We start from the raw sequence: 20115 nt of genomic DNA, 5'->3' as shown, positions 1-20115 counted from the left end.
GCAGGCAAGCCAAGGATGCCAGGAGGGCCAGCCAGCGTGTGGGCTCCTGGTCTGCAGGCAGATCCTCCTCCACAGAGCCCTTCCTGGGCCAGAACCTCGGCTTGGACCCTGCTGAGCCTTGGCTGGGCCCAGGGGTGCCGCTCCGGCTGGCTCGCGAGTAAAGCAGAGAGCTGTTTCCAAAGATGTAGTTCATCCCTGTGGTGCTGTAGGTGGCTATGAGGAGAGCCCAGCTGCCGAGCACAGGCAGAGTGACGGCTGCATCACTGAGCACAGGAAGGCAGCCAGCTCATTGGTCCTGGCGGCTCCTTCCCGGGCAGCCTGCATCCAACTCCCGCAGCCCCCGGGAGGACTCAGCTGAGGAGCTCCGGCCCCGGGGGGAGCCTGAGGGCTGCCTGGCCACTCCAAGCCCCCAAGGGGGATCTCTTCCTCCTCCTGCTGCTGCTGCTTCTGCAAGCACGAACCAGGAGAGCCATGGAGGGAAGGCAGTCTACTTGCAGTGCCCAGAGAGCTGCCCCTTCTCAGCACCGCCCCCCCCCCCAAAGTCCCTCTGGGGATGCTGGGACGCAGGGGACTGCCATCCCAGGGAGGGCCTGCTGCCAGCCAGTCTCCTCCCCCTCCCCCACCCCCCGAGGCCCCTTCTCTTTCCAGCCACCTTCCTCAGTGAAGAGAGTTCTTGGACACCCGAAGACCTGGTCGCACCAATGCTTGGAAGCGGCTTTAGCCAAAGCCTCCCGTACATTTATTCCATGAGAGAAGGAAGGCTCCCTGCTCCTGCGGCCTGCGGGCCACTCCCTGCTACGACCAACACTTCGGGGTAGCCAGCAGGCAAGGCTGCCATTTTCTCTGGGCAGGTAATTAAAATCACCAATGCGACTTTTAGAAACCAGGGAATCAAAACGCTTTGAAGAAATAAATACTCTGTGGAAAAATAAGGTATTGTTTCTGTCCCAAAAGGTCGGATCAAAATGCAACAGGAGTACAAAAATTTCTGATCCACTGGCAGCCAGCCAGCCTTCTGGAGGAGTTCCAGGGACGGACGGGTGTTAAACACACAGTTCTGTTTAGGGTGCGTCCGTGTTCAAAACCTCTACAGATTTTGCTTCTGTCTTCTGTATGCAAAGCACTAGAAGTGAAATGGGCTGACAGGAAACGGCTTTCTTTCATCTCCGACGGTTCTGCGTTTTGATCTGTTCTCGGGAGGTTTAAATGCTTTTGGCCCTTTAAGAGCTCCGCTCGGTGCCCCTGCCACCCTCCAAGACACGAAGCCCAACGGCCACCTATAAGAGCAGCCCTGCAAAATGAGGCCAATTCATATCCAATCAGCCACAAAAGTCCAAAAGCAAAAGTCAGCCACAGGACGTCCAAAGTATATTCAAGAGGAACACCCACCCCCTCCCCCCCAAAGTCATTCAGAAAGGCACCAGAAACAAAACAACAGAAAAATACCCAGGACCCAATGGGTAAATAACATTCCCAAACATAAAAAATACATGTGAATTCACCACCAGGTTACATCAGCCACCAGGTGTCAAGGGTGGCTCACAACCCTCACAAAATCTGGGGAAACCAAAGTTAACTGCAAGGAGGACCAGCATCCAGCAACCCCCCCACAGAGGACGGTAGCCTTACTGGAGCACCGAAGGGCGCAGCATTGCAATAAAGAGCCAGGAACTCTCCATACAGACTGACCGGCAGGAGCGGTCAGTCAGGAGAACCAGAGGCCTCCTAGAGGCCCTCCAATCAGTGGCCGGCAACAGGTCAACAGAGCCAGGCAACATCAGGCAGCCAGCAGCCGATTCTGGCCATGCACCACCAGGGGCAAGGGGCCCCAATCCCGATGGAGGCAGCAACACCCCCGAGAACCGACGGATGAGGCCCACCCGCTGGGGGAATCCCCAACAACCCTGATTTCAAATATTACAGAGGCTACAGGTGCAGGTAGTCCTCGCTTACCGACTGCCTTGTTTAGTGACTATCATGTGATTGCCCTTCGTGATCTTCACAATTACCTCCCGCGTGCGGAGTTAATGGGGAAATAACATTAGAAGTTATGGCTGTGTGATATCTCGCTTAATGACTGCAGAAGCTTAACAGAAGTGGAAGTGGCGTTGCTTAAGTCCACTGTGGTCATGTGATTATTTTTTTTTGCTCATACTTAGTTACAGAGTTGCTGGTCTCGATTGTTGTCAGTAAGTGAGGACTGCCTGTATTGCAAAGTCCCCCTCCCTCCCTGAACCGCTGCCCTGAAGACTTCACACTGGGGTGCGGGGCAGCCCCGATCAACACCAAGGTATTTTTTATCCCTTGTGGGTGCGTTCCCTCTACCCGCTCACTGCATCCTCAGTCAACGGTACGGAAGGATGCTGTGCAAGGCCCAGTGCCAGACCTGTCCAATCCTCCGAATATTCCCGGGCCAGCTGACAAGCGCCTGGCTAGGTCCCCCACAGTTTGGCTCAGTTGCTTGGCCAGAACGACATAAAAGACGTCTAAAGCGTTGCTAAAATGAAGATGCCGAATCTTCAGAATTCTCACAATCTACAAAGGAAGCTTCCAGATCCCCTCCGCCCCCCCCAAAAAAAAGAAAAGAAGAAGAAAAGAAGAAAAAAAAGGCTAATGTGGCAAAACTAAAACCCTGACAAATCCAAAGTGGCTTCTGGCATTTTAATTCTTTCTTCCCTGCCTTTATTACTTTTATAAACCACACAAGGTGGCGAACATACCTAACCCTCCTTCCTCCTCCTAATTCCCCCTTGGGCTGAGAGAGAGGGACCGGCCCAAAGCCACCCAGCCGGCTTCCAGAATGGTTCTGAATCCTCTTCCTCGGCAGCCATAAAACCCACAGGGTCGGTGTGGATTGGCAGCAACTTCCTCCTGGGTCCCTCAAGTTAGAAAGTCCCAGAACGCTTCCCAAAGGGAAAGCGGGGAAAACTGCAATTCAAATGCTTGGGGGAAGAGGTGGCTTGTCATGCTTCTAAGTAAAGCAAACCATGTGGAATCTTAAAATCAAAGCGCCCCGCAAAGTCCATTAGCCCTTGGCAGAATATTCAGAACAGCGTCCGAGAAGCACTCTGGAAGCCGGAAAAAGCCGCCTCAAGTCCTTGGTGAGACAGATGGCAGATCTGCAGTGGGTGGAACTGCTGTTATTTAGGAAGTTACAGCTACTCCCACTGTCCTGAAGGGAATTTTCTAATAAGAACCCAAGAAGAGCCCACCCTGAACGCCCCAACTCTGCCACGCTTTCAGAAAGAAGACGGAGCAGAGATTCCTGCAGGGAGACCCAGGGGGCCCCAAGTGTTTTCTAAAGGGACCAGGACCGCACAAAGCACCCCGTGGCCTTTGCTCCCAGCCTGGCTGGGGAAAGTCCGCGGTGGGTGCCGGCAAGGCAGGGGACAAAGCCCAGCCAGGGCAGCCTTGGCCAGAGACCAGCTCTGCAATTCATTTCCTACTAGTGCAGCCTCTCCATTAAGAGCCGGAGCTGCACAAGGGCTGAAGGAGCGGAAAGCAAAGCAGACAAAACATCCACAGGCCCCAGAGAGATTGGGGGGAGGGAGGGGGGGCGCTCTAAGGACTCTCGGGGCTGCTAGTCCCGCAGCCTTAAACTGCTCCGGCTGGCCAGCCGCTTTCCCAAACGCTGGGACCTATTCTGCTGAGTCCCACAGCTGGAGCCATCCGCTTGAACTGGCCTGGGCTCTCTGGCTTCATCCTACATGAACTGCAGACAGGACCCCCTCCTGTCACCTCAAAGGTTCCCGGGGTGGGGCAGATTTCTGGGTCTCAGCAGCAGCGAAGAAGAGCAGGAGGGTCCAAAAGACGCAGCCCTTCCACAAGCGGGAAGCAAATCCAGCATGACCCTTCCCACCCTGGCAGCTCCTTCGGGATACCCAGTGACCCGAACCCAGGAGGTGCCAGGGCTCTTCTGCCCTGCTTCTGCCCCCCCCCTGCCCCCCCCCGTCAGCGGAAGGGCTCCTCCCTCAACCTGCAGGTTAACTCCTTGCCAGCTGCCCCACGGTGCCTTGGTCTCTGGCTCCCCTTCACCTTGAGGGCCCACCTGGAGCCTCCAGGGACTCCCCGGAAGGACCAAGGCTGCCACGACTGGCCCAGCCACCCTCCACGGAGGAGCTATTTACGAGCACAGGCACCAGAGAGACGGGAAGGGCAGAAGTCAGACTTTTAACCCAGGGGTTGAGGGGTAGGAAAAGGGCTTCTGAAGGCCAGCAGACCAGTCAGCAGCGCCACAATCCCTCCCAGGAATAAGCTGAGGTTAGCCTTCCTAGCAGGACTTCCTTCCTGATGGCTCCTATTATCCTGTCCTTTATGGGGCTCATGGGTGGCTTTCCCTGTCTCTCTCTCTCTCCCCCCATCAATGCCAGGCTGGTCAGGAGCCTTGTTTTTTTTTTCCACCCAGAACCGCCGTGTTCTCTCGCCACCATTCGAGGGGGAGGGGGAGCCTCAGCCCCCCCCAAGCAACTCCCAGCACAGCCTCTTCCATGCAGGAAGGAGGGTGAACCCCACTTCCTTCATCTCACCCTCCGCCACCCGTTTCCTTACGGTCCGTACCCCATCCAAGCCTGGCTGCTCCACCTACCAGGGAAAGGGCAACATTAATTAATTCAGGATATTATTATTCCGGCTCCTCTCCTTTGGCAACACCACTGCCATCTAGTGGCGGTATCTGAATACTATTAGGAGGCTACTTTGCCTATCTGTAATTTATTCAAGAGCTTTTTTTTATTAGTAACTCAATATTCTGAAATGGAGAAATGTGAATTGGAACATTTCTGACACAGCAAGAGAGCCTCCAAAGACATTTAAGGCCATGAAATAACCTCCTTCTGTTATTTCAAGTCCCCTTTGCTGCCCTCGAGGGTCTTGGGGCTGCTAAACCACGGCCCAACTTCAGACTGGCCGCTGCCTTCCACTTTGCCTGGGGCTCCTGCCGCCCTCTGAAGGGGGATTTTGGAGAGGCAGGGAAGCAGTGCTCGCAAATTTCCGCCCCCCTCGCCTCTACACACTAGACACATCGACAGGACTCTCCGGAGAAAACCTCCCGCCGTCTTTATGGAGCACCGTGCTCTCCCTACCAGGCCAGGTGTCAACAGGCGCCAGTTCAGAGCAGCACAGCGGCTGCTCTGGTCGAAAGCAAGGAGGCTGCTCCCAATCCAGCCTTGGCCCACGTGTTTCCCTGGGCTTCCGGGGCCCTCCCTCCCTCCCTCCCCCTGGATGTCCACTGCAACGACAAAGGCAAACCAACGTCTTTCCCTCCCAGGAAGGTCTTGCTTCTGCGGCTGTTTAGGAACAGCCAAACAGGAGGGGAGCTCACCGGTGGTGGCGGCAGAAGCAGGGAGAGAAGAGAAGTTGAGACACCAACAGAAGACTGGAAGAACAAAGGAAGAGAGAGACCGACGCACAGAAAAAGGGGAGGGGATGCGCAGCAGTGGGCTGACCGAGCACCGGGGGGCCCCCAGGAGCAGCCTTCAGCAACCAGCAAAGGAAGCAGCTGCAGGGGATCACTCGGAAGGCGGGGGACTGCGGCCACCTGGCAGCCACAGGTGCTGGCATAACCAGGCAGCAGCCTTATCCAGGGCAAACATTTCGGGCAACCTGGAGCACTGCCCCCTTCAGGTCGTGGCAGCACAAAGTGGCCCAAACATGGGTGACGCTGAAGCAGACCGGAGAAGCTGCCAAGTCTTTGGGGGGCCCCAAGAGCTGCAGCCCCCCGAAAGAGGCCAGGTGGAGCCAGCGGGACTCCCTACCCAGCAGCAGAGGCTCAAAGGAATCGTGGGCACAAAGGCAGGAGAGGAACACGAGCCCAAAACTCTGGGAAGGAGAGAGAGAGAGAGAGAGAATCAAAAAATAAAGGAGGGGGGGGCCAAAAACAGGAAAGCGAGCATCGGAGAAACAAAATGGGGGTTCTAGGAATCAGAAACACTCCGCGTTTTAAAACACAAAGACGACTTCAGTTAAAATGTTTGCAATAAAATCCCTTAAATGTTGCCACCAACTGGTCCAGCTGACAAACAAGCCCATCACTCTGAGTCAGGTTAAGGAGGCCACCTCAGAAGGAGGAGGAGGAGTTCGCCCCCCCCCCTTCACCCTGACAGGCTTTTCCCCTCAGTTAAGTTCCACCCTGTATCCCTCATGTAAATAAATGCCCTCTAAACGTGGCGGAGAAAAGGAATGTTTTTATTATTTCAGGCTCCATGATAATCACCAGATTCCAAGGAAGAGGGAATAATATCCGACTTGTCATATGGAGGCCGGAAGCAAGCCCAGAATTTGCATATTGTTAGGCATATTTCATTAAAGCATCCTAAGGCCCCGTCTTTTACACCATGAACCCCTGCAGATTCAGTGGATTCCTTGAGTCCTTGATTTATGACAGTTCACGCAGAGACCATTCAAAACTCTTGACAAAGGAATTTAAGACCTGTGCCTAAAGTTATGGGCATCACTTAAGGGAGCTCTGGGGCATTTCTGGCAGAGCACATGGCACATGCCCTCCCCTCCCCCCCCTCCCTCCCAGCCAGCCTGAGGGGGGGTGGAGGGCCAGAACAGGGAGGTCTCTCCCAAGTCCAGCCTTTCCCCCTGTGGCTTCCCTCCCATTCAGGAATCAGTGCCAGCCCCCCACCCACCTTGGCCTGTCCCCTCCCACCCACCCAGTTCAAAAGGCCCACTGGAATCCCTACAGGGGAGGGGAGGAAGCGGTGCAGCCTGGCTGTTGAGGAAGGGGCCCTCCCCTACAAGGACCTTGAAGGAACCTCTCCTGCAGGAGGAGGAGGAGGAGGGTCTGGGAGGGGATTCACCCTCCTCCTCCTCCTCCTCTCCTTTGTCACAGGGTGGAGGAGGAGGAGGAGGAGGAGTCTGGGTTCCCCTTGAAAACGTCCAAACTCTTTGGAACACCAGCCCCCTCCCTCCCTTCTCCCCACGTTTGAGGGTGCGTGCGTATGCATGCGTGTGTACATGCATACCCAAAGGCAGTAAGCCTCCCCCCTCCTTTAAAAGTCCTAGATGCTCTCCCCCTCCCACCTGCACCCATGTGTGATGCGGGGGGGCGCTAAACCCAATTCTGGTGGGGGAAGCCCCAGCAGAGGCAGTTCAGTTGTGGGAAACGCCAGGAGGGGGGCAGCTTTAAAGGCCTCCCCAGGGCTGTGGCCTGCTTGCTTCCTGCCTTTCCACCCTGGAGCGAGGCTGGGCTGGGCTGGGCTGGGCTGGGCCGATGGAGGAATCCCAAGTGGCTGTTTTGCCCTTGCACCTTTTGGGGCCCTTGGGGCTTCTCAGGGTGCAGCTGGGGCCACTGGGGCTTCTTCCCGCAGCCTCCCTGCGTTCAAGCCTCCCTGCGCCAACCTGCCCAGCTTTGCAGTGCCAATATTGCAGTTCTTGAGCAAAGCAGTCACATGATATCTGACATAATGACCACAGTGACTTACAACTGAAATTACAGGGTCAGTTTATGGCTATAGGTTGACGGCTGCCTCTACTAGGAAATGGGCAATTAGTTTTAAGACTTCAGACTGTGACGATGAAGCAAAGATCAGAGAGCTAGGAGACCAGGGACCTCCAGGTACTGCTTCCCACCAGCCAGGGTCCCGGTGGCTGCCGTTGCGGCCGAGAGTCGCCCACCTTTCATCCACTGCAAACGACTTTGGGCCAGGCCAAACAGGCCGGCCTCCCTTGAGGCTCCAACTGGTTCCCGCAGCTGTCCCACAAGACCAGCCTCTGCTCTTACCTTGGCTGGCGAAATGTGGGAGTGGCCAACAAAGCCGCGGACGCTTTCCAGCTGTGAGAGGTTCTTCTCGGACACGTGCACCAGTTCTGGAGCTGGCATCCCTGCGCCCGGAGCCTGAGGAAAGCTGCTGGGCTCCGAGGGAAAGGAGTCTTCATCTTGGGAGCCGAATTTCTGCAATGGGCACAGAGAGGTGATTCTTTACAACCAGACCGAACTCCACAACCCTGTGCGTCTTGCCAGGTGCTGCTAAAGCTTCGTGCAGGGAAGGCAAATGCATTGCCTCCAAAGCCTCCCATGGGGCACGTCAGGGTCCTTTTCGTGGGCCTTCCTGGCCACAGCCATCCCTGACCAAAGCTTTTCGCTTCCTTGCGTCACTCAGGCCAGGCTTTTTTGCCAGCCCACATTCAAGCCCACATTCATTCAGAAATGTTCTTCAGGTCTTTATGCATTGCCTGCTATGGCATCTCAAGTATTATGTCCCAAACCTGGTTATCCCTATCCAGAATGCCCAAAACTTAGTTACTGCCTATCGGGGATAACCAAAGTTCTATAAAATACTCAAAAGGAGTGGGGTGTGTGTGTGTGTCCCCCTGCCCGGTAAACCACAGAAGTCAAAGACACCAAGTAAGAAGGGAATATACTATAGGAACTAGAAGGAATAAGGGTTGCAATTAAAGGAGAAGACTCAAACTCTACTTACTAGCACAGAGTGAAACAAAATATTTTAACACTGGATACACTGAGGTCCTAGAGGAGACCAACCCTGGCTGCTCTTTAGAAGGCCGGATCCTGAAGATGAAGCTCAAAGACTCGGGGCCGCCTCATGAGGAAGGAAGGAAGGAAGGAAGGACTCACTGGAGAAGTGCCGAATGCTGGGAAGGATGGAGGGCAAAAGAAGAAGACGAAGAGGGTGGCAGAGAAGGAGGGGGCTGGATGGAGGCACAGAAGCAGTTGGCCTGAGCTTCAATGGACTCCAGAAGAGGGTAGAGGACAGGAAGCCTGGAGGAGCGTCATCCATGGGGTCACGATGGGTCGGACACGACTTTGCAACTAACAACAACATACCGAAGGACATTTCTTTTACTTTCAGAGACCAATCATGAATGCAGTTTTCATTTGCCTTTCATTCATTCATTCATTCATTCATTCATTCATTCAGTTTATATAGCCGTCCATCTCACATCTGTGGGAAGCAACCAGGAAGTCCCGGTGAAGAAGCGTCATAAATACGAACCAGTTGCCAAGCGTCTGAATTTTCATTGTGGGGATGCTGCAAAGGTTGTAACTGTGAAACACGGTCATAAATCAACTTTTTTCATGTGCTTAACTTTCATGTGTTTAACTCTGAATGGTCACTAAATGAACTGTTGTAAGTCAAAGGCTACCTGTACCATTGACTTTATGAACAGCTTTTTGTCTTAAGAGTTTTAAAACTGTTCCCTCCAAGACTTCTTTCATCTGAGATAGCAATTTAAAAAGAGAAAAAGATCTGTAAAATTAGTGCCTTGCCCCCCCCGCCCCCCCGCGGCCTCAATCCGCAGCCTGGCGTAGCTCCCCAAGCCGCCGCGGGTCCCTTGTGGTCCAGCCACTACCCTTGCAGCCGCCCACCCTCCAGCTGCCAAATGCCCCCGGCGCTTCTTCCTGCCACCCAGCCTCGCCCTGTGCTTCCGGGGCCCTCTGGAGGCCGTGGACTCCAGCTCAGGGCCTTGCGTAGCCGGCCAAGCCACTGTGATGGCTGAGGCCCCCACTGCACTTTCCCACCTCCCGGCTTCATCCAGGCCTTTCTGGAGCCTCCCGTGGCCGTGGCATAAAGCCCGGGCCTCGTGCAGCCGGCCAAGCTGCGGTGATGGCTTGCACCACACTGCCGAGCCCCCTCCCGCACTTTCCCACTGCTGCTGCCCATTACGGCTGCCACCCACCCACCCACCCACCCACCCAAGGGCCTCTAAAAGTATATACCAACATAAAACATTGCTATAAGGTTATACAACTACCACATTTGGGACAATCGGACCATATGTCGCTGCTTTTAGCACCAGCGTACATCCCTCTTAGGAGATGGGCTCTGCCTATAATAAAGACAGTGAAATCTTGGCCAGAAGATGCTTCCCAACAACTTCAGGATTGTTTTGAGAACACAAATTGGGACATCTTTTACCACCCTGACCTGGAAGTGCACACTGCAACTGTTCTGTGCTATATCAAACACTGCACAGATACTGTCTCTGTGGATAAACATATTAGGATCTATCCCAATCAGAAACCCTGGATGACCAAGGAAGTCCAGCGCCTCTTGCATGACAGGACCAAGGCCTTTAGGTCCGGTGATGGGGCAAGATATAGTGTTGCCAGAGCTAATCTGAAGAAAGGTATTGATTATAAGAGGAAGATTGAGGATAATTTTTATAGCAATAACATGAGGCAGGTGTGGTGAGGAATTTAACAAATTACAAACCATCAACCGACCAATGTCATCCCTGTTGAGGGGGGGGGATGCTTCATTGGCAGAGGAACTGAATCATTTCTTTGCTCGCTTTGAAGTGGAGACATCAGAGGCAGATAAAACACAACCACCAGCCAATTGTAGCCCCCACCTCACTGTGGAGGAACAGGAGGTGAGGAGCATTCTGAGGGCTGTGGACCCTAGAAAGATTGCCGGTCCTGGCGGTATCTCTGGCCGAGTGCTTAAAGACTGTGCTGATCAGTTGGCTGGAGTCTTTACCAGGATCTTCAATCGGTCTTTATCCCAGTCCACTATTCCATCTTGTTTGAAGGCTTTCACCATTGTTCCGCTGCCAAAGAAGTTCCCTATCAATAACCTCAACGATTATAGACCAGTGGCACTCATCATGAAGTGCTTTGAGAAATTGGTCTGCCAGCACATCATTTCTGGTCTTCCGCATACATTTGATAAACGCCAGCTTGCATACAAAAATAATAGATCTATGGAGGACACTATAGCCATCGCTCTTCACACTACTCTGATTCATCTAGAAGAGCGGGAGGGCTATGTGAGGATGCTTTTTGTGGATTTTAGTTCTGCGTTTCACAATTCTTCCACATAGACTAGTGTCTAAACTTCTGGACCTCGGGCTTTCTAATTCAATCTGCCTCTGGATTATGGATTTCCTGTCTGGCCGCTCAGAGAGGGTCAGATTAGGTAACCATACCTCTTCAGCCCTTATTCTTAACACTGGTACACCACAGGGGTTGCGTGTTGAGTCCTTTACTCTATACTCTTTATATGCATGACTGCATTCCCACTCATGCTAGTAATACTACTGCCAAATTTGCAGATGATACAACAGTGGTGGGACTTATCTCCGGGGAGGTGGGGGGATGAGTCTGCCTACCGAGATGAGGTGGACCAGTTGCTTTCGTGGTGTGGAGACAACAACTTGGCCCTCAACACCAATAAGACCAAGGAGCTTATAGTGGATTATAGAAGGAACAGATCAGACATCCAGCCCTTGCTTATCAAGGGAGACCGAGTGGAGCAAGTGGCCGGTTTTAAGTTTCTGGGTGTTACCCTAAAAGAGGACCTGACCTGGGGTGCCCACACTGCAGCTCTGGTCAAAAGGGCCCAGCAGATTCTACTACCTGAGGCTTCTCAGAAAACAACAACTGAATGAGGAACTGCTGGTGACCTTCTACCACTGCACCATACAGAGCATTTTAACATACTGCACCTCTGTATGGTTTGCCAATTGCACAGTGGCAGATAGGAAAGCACTCCAGAGGGCTAAGGTCATTGCCCAGAAGATTATTGGTTGCCCGCTCCCCTCTTTGAAAGAGCTTTATAGCTCCCGCTGCCTTAAGAAAGTTCAAAACATCATCCTGGGAACTCTTTTTTTGAACTATTACCATCTGGTAGATGGTACAGAATAATAATAAAAAGGACAAATAGGCTGAAAAACAGCTTCTATCCCAGGACAGTAGCTCTTTTGAATCCTGCTGTATAGTGCAGTGTTGCTGTGGTATTGGGGGTTTCCGGTTCAATGTGTGAAGGGTGAAGGATGTGTGTTAGTGTTTGTTTTCATGGTCCTGGTCATGATGTGCACTGAAGATGGTGTCAGATTTTGTTGTACAAGGTGCAATGACAATAAACTAAACTAAACTAAACTAAAAGCCCTCGGAGGTCCTTGCTGGCTAGGCTAGAGTCCATAGGCTCCAGCTTAGCCAGCCTTGTTAAAAGAACCCACTTCCCTCCCACCTCCCACCTCCAGCAAGCACGATACCTGTACAATCAGCACAGGGCCTCCCCAAGGCTGTGTGCTATCTCCACTTCTCTTCTCTGCATCTCAAACGATCCATCTGTTAAAATACTCATGTTTGCTAATGACACAACAGTGACTGGTCTCATTTGAGACAACGATGAATCTGCATATAGACAGGTTATACAACTTGCCTCATAGTGTAACCGGAACAATCTGGAATTGAACACACTCAAAACCGTAGAAATGGTGGTAGACTTTAGAAGAAACCCTCCTATACTATCACCTCTTACAATACTAGACAACACAATATCAATAGTAGAGACCTTCAAATTTCTAGGTTCTACTATATCACATGACCTAAAATGGACACCTAACATCAAAAACATCATCAAAAAAGCACAACAAAGAAGGTTCTTTCTGCGCCAACTCAGAAAGCTCAAACTTCCCAAAAGGAGCTGCTGATCCAGTTCTACAGAGGAATGATTGAGTCTGTCATCTGCGCCTCTGTAACTGTCTGGTTTGGCTCTGCAACCCAGCAGGACAGACACAGACTTCAGAGGATAATTAGGACTGCAGAAGAAGCAATTACTACCCACCTGCCTTCAATTGAGGACCTATATACTGCACAGAGTCAAAAAGAGGGCTGTGAAAATATTTACAGACCCCTCACATCCCAGACATAAACTGTTTAAACTCCTTCCCTCAAAACGACGCTATAGAGCCCTGCACACCAGAACAACTAGACACAAGGGGAGTTTTTTCCCCGAAAGCCATCACTTTGCTAAATAATTCCCTCAACACTGTTCAACTATTTACAAAGTGTACACTACTATTACTGTTAATCTTCTCACCACTCCGTATCACCCATCCCCTCCCACTTGACGGTTTCCTAGTATGATTTGATTGTTGATCATACTCTATGACTATCATTAGGTGTTGTATGTTATGATGGATTCTTAATGAATGTACCTTTTCTTTATGTATACTGAGAGTATTTACACCAAGACCAATTCCTTGTGTGTCCAATCACACTTGGCCAATAAAGCTATTCTATTCTATTCTATTCTATTCTATTCTATTCTATTCTATTCTATTCTATTCTATTTCTATTTCTATTTCTATTTCTATTCTATTTCTATTCTACTCTACCTCCTTCAGACGCCTTCTCCCGATTCCCAAACTGCTGCTGTAAACTTGTCTCCTGCCTCGCTTCCAGCCCCTAGGTGAGCAACTGAATCTGCCTGCCTGCTTTCTTCAATTGGGTAAGTGGCGCTTTTTTTTCTTATTTAAACCAGGGCAGGGGCCTTCAAACTTGGCACATTTTAAGACTTGTGGACTTCAACTCTCAGAATTCTTGAGCTACCATGGCTGGAGGAGGGCTTCTGGGAGTTGAAATCCACAAGTCTTAAAGCTGTCAAGTTTGAAGACTCCTGATTTAAAAAAACAGTAAGTGTGATATTTTTTTTCCTAAAAAAATAGTCATATAAAATTTGGAAATTTTTAGCTGCTTTTCTATTTTTAGAAAGCAGCTGCTTTGTGAGGTTGTCATTGTGTGTGTATGGAAGTTCTTTTAAATTGTGTGAAATGTTATGTGCCTATAAATTAAAGCTATGTTTTTGGATTTTTCCAGCTGTATCTGCTTTGTGTGCGTGGGTGTAGTTTTCAGTTGTGTAAGGAGTGTGTTTTCAGTTGTGTAGTTTTGTGGGTCTGCTGCCAATCCAGTCATGTTACATATCCTAGCATTTTTTGATGTTGATGCTTGCAGCATGCAGGCAGGTGACATTTTACGTGAAGTCCAGCTGCTTTATGGTTTCTGAGAAAATTAGTTTTGGGGTATAACACTTGCACCCTTATTCAAGCTGGTTTTAACACGTTGAGATGTCTGGAGCTGAGCCTGCTTGATGGGTTTCGAGTGCTCATGATTGTCCGGCTTCTATTCTTGCCGGGGTCTTTAGTCTTTCCTATCATGGTGGTTCATTCTGCCAGTTCTCAGGAAAAGGGAACCCCCAGGTGATTTACCTTAATAATGGCTGTACTTTAGTGGTGCTTTCTGTTGTCTTGCTTGTTTGCCTGGGGGTTTCTTAAAGGCAGAAGGGCTGAGATTTCTGGTGTGAGGTTTTGGGTCCTTGGGGGAACAATCCATGGTTTTTATTGCAGTGGCTTTTTCTGGGGATTAAGTAAAAAAACTGCTTTTTATCTGCAGTATTTTTTTGGGGGTGGTGGTGGTGGTGGTGGTGTACGCTTTCAAAGTTATCTACTCACTAACAATGATCAAATGCTAATATTTCCTTATCCTTTTCACTGAACTTTCCTTATATAATTGGTGTTTTCTTTTATACTTTTACATTTTTAACTTCTGTTTCTGTTAGTTAGCCACTGATAAAAGAAATCCCATGTTAAAAAGTATTCTAAGTCTTCTCCTTGATTGTAAATTTGTAATTGTTAATTTACTCATTTCTGCACATTCTAATATTTTAATTCATTTTCATATCTTTTTTTCCCATTATTGTGCAAACACAATTCTAATAGCTGTTGTATGTGTAAAATTAAATGAATCCAACAAAATATTTCTGGTTTTAAATCCAGAATGCCCTCTGTTGGGATTTGAATTTGAGCTTGTATTCTGATCAGTTGTCAGACTCCCATGCAGGGGCCATGCAGGGGCAACTCTGTACTGAGTCCCTGGTTGAACCTTGCTGGATGATGTAATGAAAGGGCTTTGGGCAATTCCTAATAAAGCTCTACCTGGAGTAGATCTTTGTTAGGTAAAATAGATTGGTCTAGGCCAGAGTAATGGCCCATTAGCAAAGGTTTTGGGGGGGGTTAATTTCTGCCTTTCTTGAGTTTTTACTTTTCTTTTTAGGGGAAATATTCCGCCCAGCCAGTCACATGACTGCCAAGCCACACCCACAAAATAAGCCACACAGTCACATGACCCCTTAGGCCACACCCACAAAATAGGCCACGCCCACAAAACCAGTAGTAAAAAATTTTGAATCCCACCACTGCTTTGATTGTACAACTTTATACACACATATCCGCATAAACAGAACAGGGAAATGCCTTGAATCTTAGTGTTAAGATTAGATGTGAACAGTAAGAGAATTATGCTGGGATCAGAGAAATTAGAAAAATATAGTTTTGGTAGGCATATGAGAAATTGCCTTAATTGTGGGGAACATTGTCAACTTTGGGGTGGCCTGGCAATTTCCCAGAAGTTAATCCCTACCAGAAGCATTTCATGGTATTCCAGAGGATTCAGCCCCAAGGGCAGCCTATTTCTGCCAGAACATTGGAAACATAGAAACATAGACAACTGATAGCAACTAGTAGTCCATCGTCTGTGTTTAAGGTTTTTTTTTTAATTGTCGGATGACAATGTTGTTTATCCCAAGCAGACTGAAACTTAGCTACTGATCCCTGACCCGCTACCTCCACAGGAAGTTGGCTCTAAGTTTCCAGGACTCTTTCCGCAAAGTCTTACTTTCTAACATGACCTTTCAACTTCCCTCCTGCCAGTTTGAAACAGCTTCCAGTTCTAAGGGTTCCTTAGCAGAGCACTAAGGGCCCCACCCCACCCCACCCCCGTCCTTCTTTCCGAGCTTGAAGTGACAATAAGATCCTTGCATCCCAGCTCAAGGGCTGAGGCAAAAACCACCAACTTTGCCAAAAAGAACAATACATTTCCATTATTCTGCTGTGAGTATCTGCATTTCCCCCGTCCTCTCTGTCCATAACAATTAAAGTAAATTAAATTTGTAGAATTCAGCTTGGGCGTGAGGAAAATGCCTTCCTATCACTAACCAACATCTAGTGCCAACACACCCACCTAGAAACAAGGAAACAGTTCAAAAGCTCATTTAAACCACGCAGAGGCACCTCTGGCCTCCCCACTGCTTTTCCAGTGGGAAATCTCCATGCGTGCACTGATCCCGTCCACCCGCAGGCCACTGCCTGTCCAAGGTGGTGGGACTGGGAGGCAGAAGGCAGCATCCAAAGGCAGGACGAAGAGGCTAAGTGAACATCCCACCAGGTCCTCTGGAGGGACCCTGGGCCCTCCTCTCACGTTGCCAACCAAGGGTGGGTTTCTTTGGAGGGGGGGGCACAGCCTCTCCGCTGCTATGTCCTCCCTGCCCTTTGCCTCAGAAGTGATAACCACTGGCTAGCCATCTATTGGGGGGGGGGGTTGATTTCCTCTGGACCCTTGGCATCTCCTGCCTCCCCCTCCTGCTCCAACCAATGCAAGGACTCCATAGAAAAGGCCCCTCCCACCACCCCCATCAAGCATGTCCCCCTCCCCAGAGCACACAGCCCCCCCCCCTGCCCACTAAGGCAGAGTAACCTAAAGCAAAAAGGGAGCATTTCTGGCAGAACTCAAGCCACCCTTCTGAAAGGGGATCCAGCAGCCCCTCATGAACACCACTTCTTTGGGGGAGGGGCGGTATGGGGTCCACCCCAAAGCTTCCAATGGGATACGTCCTTGGGCATCTTTTTTTTCTACCACTGGGGAAACTATAATGTGAGCACAATTTGCCAACAAGTCAATTCTGGAGTAGATGCTAAACATAATTTCCACCTCATTCAAGTCAGAAACTAACTCTGATTCAAAGGCTTCCCGCGTTAGTACATTTTAATCCATTGTTACTCTAACACTCGGCTGCAAGTGTTGCACAGCAAAAGGGAACCTTCTCAGAAGTTCAGGGGCCCCTGCAGAGAGGCGAAAAAGCAAAATAAACTCTTCTTCCCAAAGCGGGCAGGGCCCCTTGCCATCCCCAGAAGGGGGGGGGCGGCGCTGGGACGGTGGAGGGGCTCCGGTTTCATCTACCTGGGTGTCGGCAGTCTGGCTGCTGGGCAAGGTCTCCGAAGTCAGGCCGGTGCTTGGCGGACTGGGCAAGTCCCAGGTGCCCCCGGGCTGGACGGGTTGAGCAGGCTTCGGTTCATCGGCGCTTTTGGGGTTTTCAAGCAGAGTCACCTCGTAGAACTCTTGAATATCTGCGGAGGTTAATTGGCGGCTCCTCAGAAGGAATCCTCCGCCGCCGCCGCCCGGAGAGAAGGCTTCCAGCAGGCCCCCCCTTCTCCCGTGTCCAGCCCCGGGACAGCCCTTCCAGCGAGGAGGAGGGGCGGCGGCAGAGAGCCCGAGCCCCACGGGGCAGGCGGAGCACCGGCCGAGGGGAAAACTCCCCTCTCGGGACGGGAGCCGCCGCAACTTTCGCCCGCCGACCACGCCACCCCCGGGACGCCTGGCAAGGGCTCCGCAGCCACGAAGGGGAGGCCGACTCGCGCCCCCGGGACCCTGCGGCGGCCGCCGCCTAGGAAGAGGGCTGCCGGGGGCCGCCTACCGAGCAGGGCCTGGAAGAGGCTGCTCCGGAAGATGCCGATCACCCGTTCCACCGAGCTGCTCAGCTGCCGGTCCTCCCGCGGGCTCAGCTTGGCGCGGTAGTCCTCCAGGAGCCTCAGGGCGCGCTGCGTGTCTGCGGGCGGGGGAGGCGGAGAGGGAGCCGTCAGAGCCCAGCCGGAGCCCTCCCCCCACCGCCCTCTGCACGCGCCCAGAGGCACGGCGGTGCCCCCCCCCGTCTCCCCGTCCCGCGGCCCACCTTGCCTCCTGACGGGCATGGCGACCGCCGCGGCGGCCTCCCTTCCTGCCCCCCACCCCCGCGCGACCCTCCTGGCTCCCTCCGGGCGGGTGGACGGGCGGCGCCGGGAGCCCAAAAGTTTTCAGACAAGATGGCGGCACAGGCGTCGCTGGCCACGCCTCCCGGCCGCCCACCAATCCGCGCCCGCCGGCCCGCCCCTACCCCGGTGGGGCGGGCCAGGTGAGCGCCAGGCCTCGGCCCCGCCCAGAAAGTTTCGGCCAGAGCCCGCGCGCGGAGCCGCTGATTGGTATGCTGCCGCCCGCGGGCCGCCCCCGACTCGCCCCCCCGCCCCCGCCCGGTCCCAGCGCCGCCGATCGCGATCTCGCGCGGAGGGCGCCCGTCCCGTCTGCCGGTCGGGGCTCCGATTTCCCGACTCCCTTCGCGGAGGCGGCCCGCAGAAGGGCCCGTCTGACGAAAGGCGCGGACGAAGCGCCTTTCCCTGCCTCCCGTGCCCGTCGGGCACCCGCCCCCGCGGAGCTCGACCCTCTCCTGCCCTTGGCTGCCCCGGGTCCGCCCCGACCCCCCGGAAGCAGCCCGGCGCCCTTGGCGAGCGTGGGGCCCTTCCGCGGGACGCGGCGCCCGAGTCTCCCGCTCGAGGAGCTGCTGAGCCCGGGGCTTTTCTTGCGGGCGCTTCGGGAGCCAAACGGGGGGAGCAGCGTCCGTGCTGTGACGGGGAGGTCATTCCCTCCCCCTCGCATCCCCGCAGGGGGCCCTTCTCGCGTGGACCGGGGAGGGTCTCGCGCCCCAGCCGCTAAAGAGGATGGGGTGGGGGAGCAGACGGAGCCCTCGGCCCTGGCGTACTTTCCGCGCCGCCTCTGCCTGCCTTTGAGTGTCGTGGGCATCGCGGTTTCTAGCCCCGCTTCGCGTGTCGCCTCTGGGAGCTCTTTGAGCCTGTCGGGAAAAGCGCACGCAACCCCAGCGCGGCCTGGAAGGGGGGTAGCCCGGAGAGAGCCACCCCCCCCCCCCAACAACCTACTCTCCAATAAACAATTTGGTTTCAGAAAAAAACTATCCTGCAATCTGCAACTCTTACACTGCAAAAACCTATGGACTACACAACTCGATCAGGGCAAAGCAATAGATGCAATCTACATAGACTTCTGTGAAGCCTTTGATTCAGTGATACAGGACAAACTACTCCTAAAACTAAAATCTTATGGTATCTCTGGACACCTGCATAACTGCATAGAAGCATTCCTGTCAAACAGACAACAAATGGTCAAAATTGGGAGAGTCCAGTCAAATTCTGTACCTGTCAACGGTGGTGTCCCCCAAGGCAGTGTTCTAGGACCAACTCTCTTCATACTCTACATAAATGACCTCTGTGATCATATCAAGAGCAACTGCGTTCTCTTCGCTGATGATGTAAAGCTATTCAACACCACAGACAATACTGCTACCCTTCAAAAAGACCTCGACTATGTATCAGAATGGTCAAACAAATGGCAACTTCAAATCTCAAGAAATAAATGCTCTGTCTTACATATTGGCAAAAAATAATAATCAGAAAATAAAATACAAGCTGAATAGTCAAGAGCTTGTTGATAATCCAAACTCTGTCAAGGATCTTGAAGGACTCATCTCAAATGACCTAAATGCTAGAGCCCACTGTAACTACATAGCCAAAAAGGCATTAAGAGTTGTTAACCTAATCCTGCGTAGCTTTTCCTCTGGTAATATTACACTAATAACTAGAGCATACAAAACATTTGCGAGACCAATACTCGAATACAGCTCATCAGTCTGGAACCCACATTACGTATCTGATATTAACACAGTTGAGAAAGTCCAGAGATATTTCACAAGAAGAGTTCTCCATTCCTCTACATGTTGCAGAATACCTTATGCCACCAGACTTGAAATTCTAGAACTAGAAAATCTAGAACTACGCCGCTTCAGTCCAATCTTAAGTATAATACATAAAATTATATATTGCGATGTCCTACCAGTCAATGAATACTTCAGCTTCAACCATAACAATACGAGAGCACACAATAGATACAAACTCAAGGTAAACCGCACCAAACTTGATTGCAGGAAATACGACTTCAGCCACAGAGTGGTCAGTGTCTGGAATCCTCTACCTGACTCTGTGGTTTCTTCCCCAGACCCCAAAAACTTTAACCTTAGACTGTCTACTATTGACCTCCCCTCTTCCTAAGAGGTCTGTAGGGGGCGTGCATAAGTGCACCAACGTGCCTACTGTCCCTGTCCTATTGTTTCTTTTTATTTTTCTTATTCGTATTCATTTCATGTATTCATAACTATGTTTATACTTATACCTATTATCTTATAATCGCTTGACAAAATAAATAAATAAACCACGACTGGCGGACAGGAAAAGCTCTGGCTGACGAAGGTCTCTTGCCTTTTATGTGCACTGTGGGTATTTGCACCAAGACAGAGTCCTTGTGTGTCCAACCAGACTTGGCCAATGAAGAATTCTATGTCTATGTCGCTATCCAGGCCGAGACTCACCATGTGGTCTGGCAGTTTCGATGGAGTTTCCTCTGCAGCCCCCCCATGTGGCTGTGTTTGC

At 51.7% G+C, this 20115-nt stretch overlaps 1 protein-coding gene across 20 annotated transcripts in view; it reads right to left on the bottom strand.

Moving 5' to 3' along the window:
• The window catches only part of DLG1 (discs large MAGUK scaffold protein 1), a 63991-nt gene extending 46283 nt beyond the window's left edge, over window positions 1-17708 (bottom strand). For 8 of the 20 annotated variants that reach the window (XM_026722250.2, XM_026722252.2, XM_026722256.2 and 5 more), the window contains exons 1-4: window positions 17538-17708; window positions 17283-17414; window positions 16769-16935; window positions 7727-7897 (exon numbers count right to left, since the gene is read on the bottom strand). In XM_026722250.2, the coding sequence (XP_026578035.1) occupies window positions 7727-7897; window positions 16769-16935; window positions 17283-17414; window positions 17538-17556 (489 nt within the window). In that variant the 5' untranslated portion in view covers window positions 17557-17708. The remainder of the gene's footprint in view (window positions 1-7726; window positions 7898-16768; window positions 16936-17282; window positions 17415-17537) is intronic. The other 12 variants (XM_087933780.1, XM_087933781.1, XM_087933785.1 and 9 more) reach the window with 2 other exon arrangements.
• Window positions 17709-20115: the final 2407 nt, after the last annotated feature.

Source organism: Pseudonaja textilis, chromosome 4, assembly GCF_049901715.1.
Source record: "Pseudonaja textilis isolate UNSWEBS1 chromosome 4, rPseTex1.2, whole genome shotgun sequence".
NCBI classification, from domain to species: Eukaryota; Metazoa; Chordata; class Lepidosauria; order Squamata; family Elapidae; genus Pseudonaja; species Pseudonaja textilis.
Note: the sequence above shows the minus strand (reverse complement) of the source record. Positions and strands in the feature narration are given on the sequence as shown.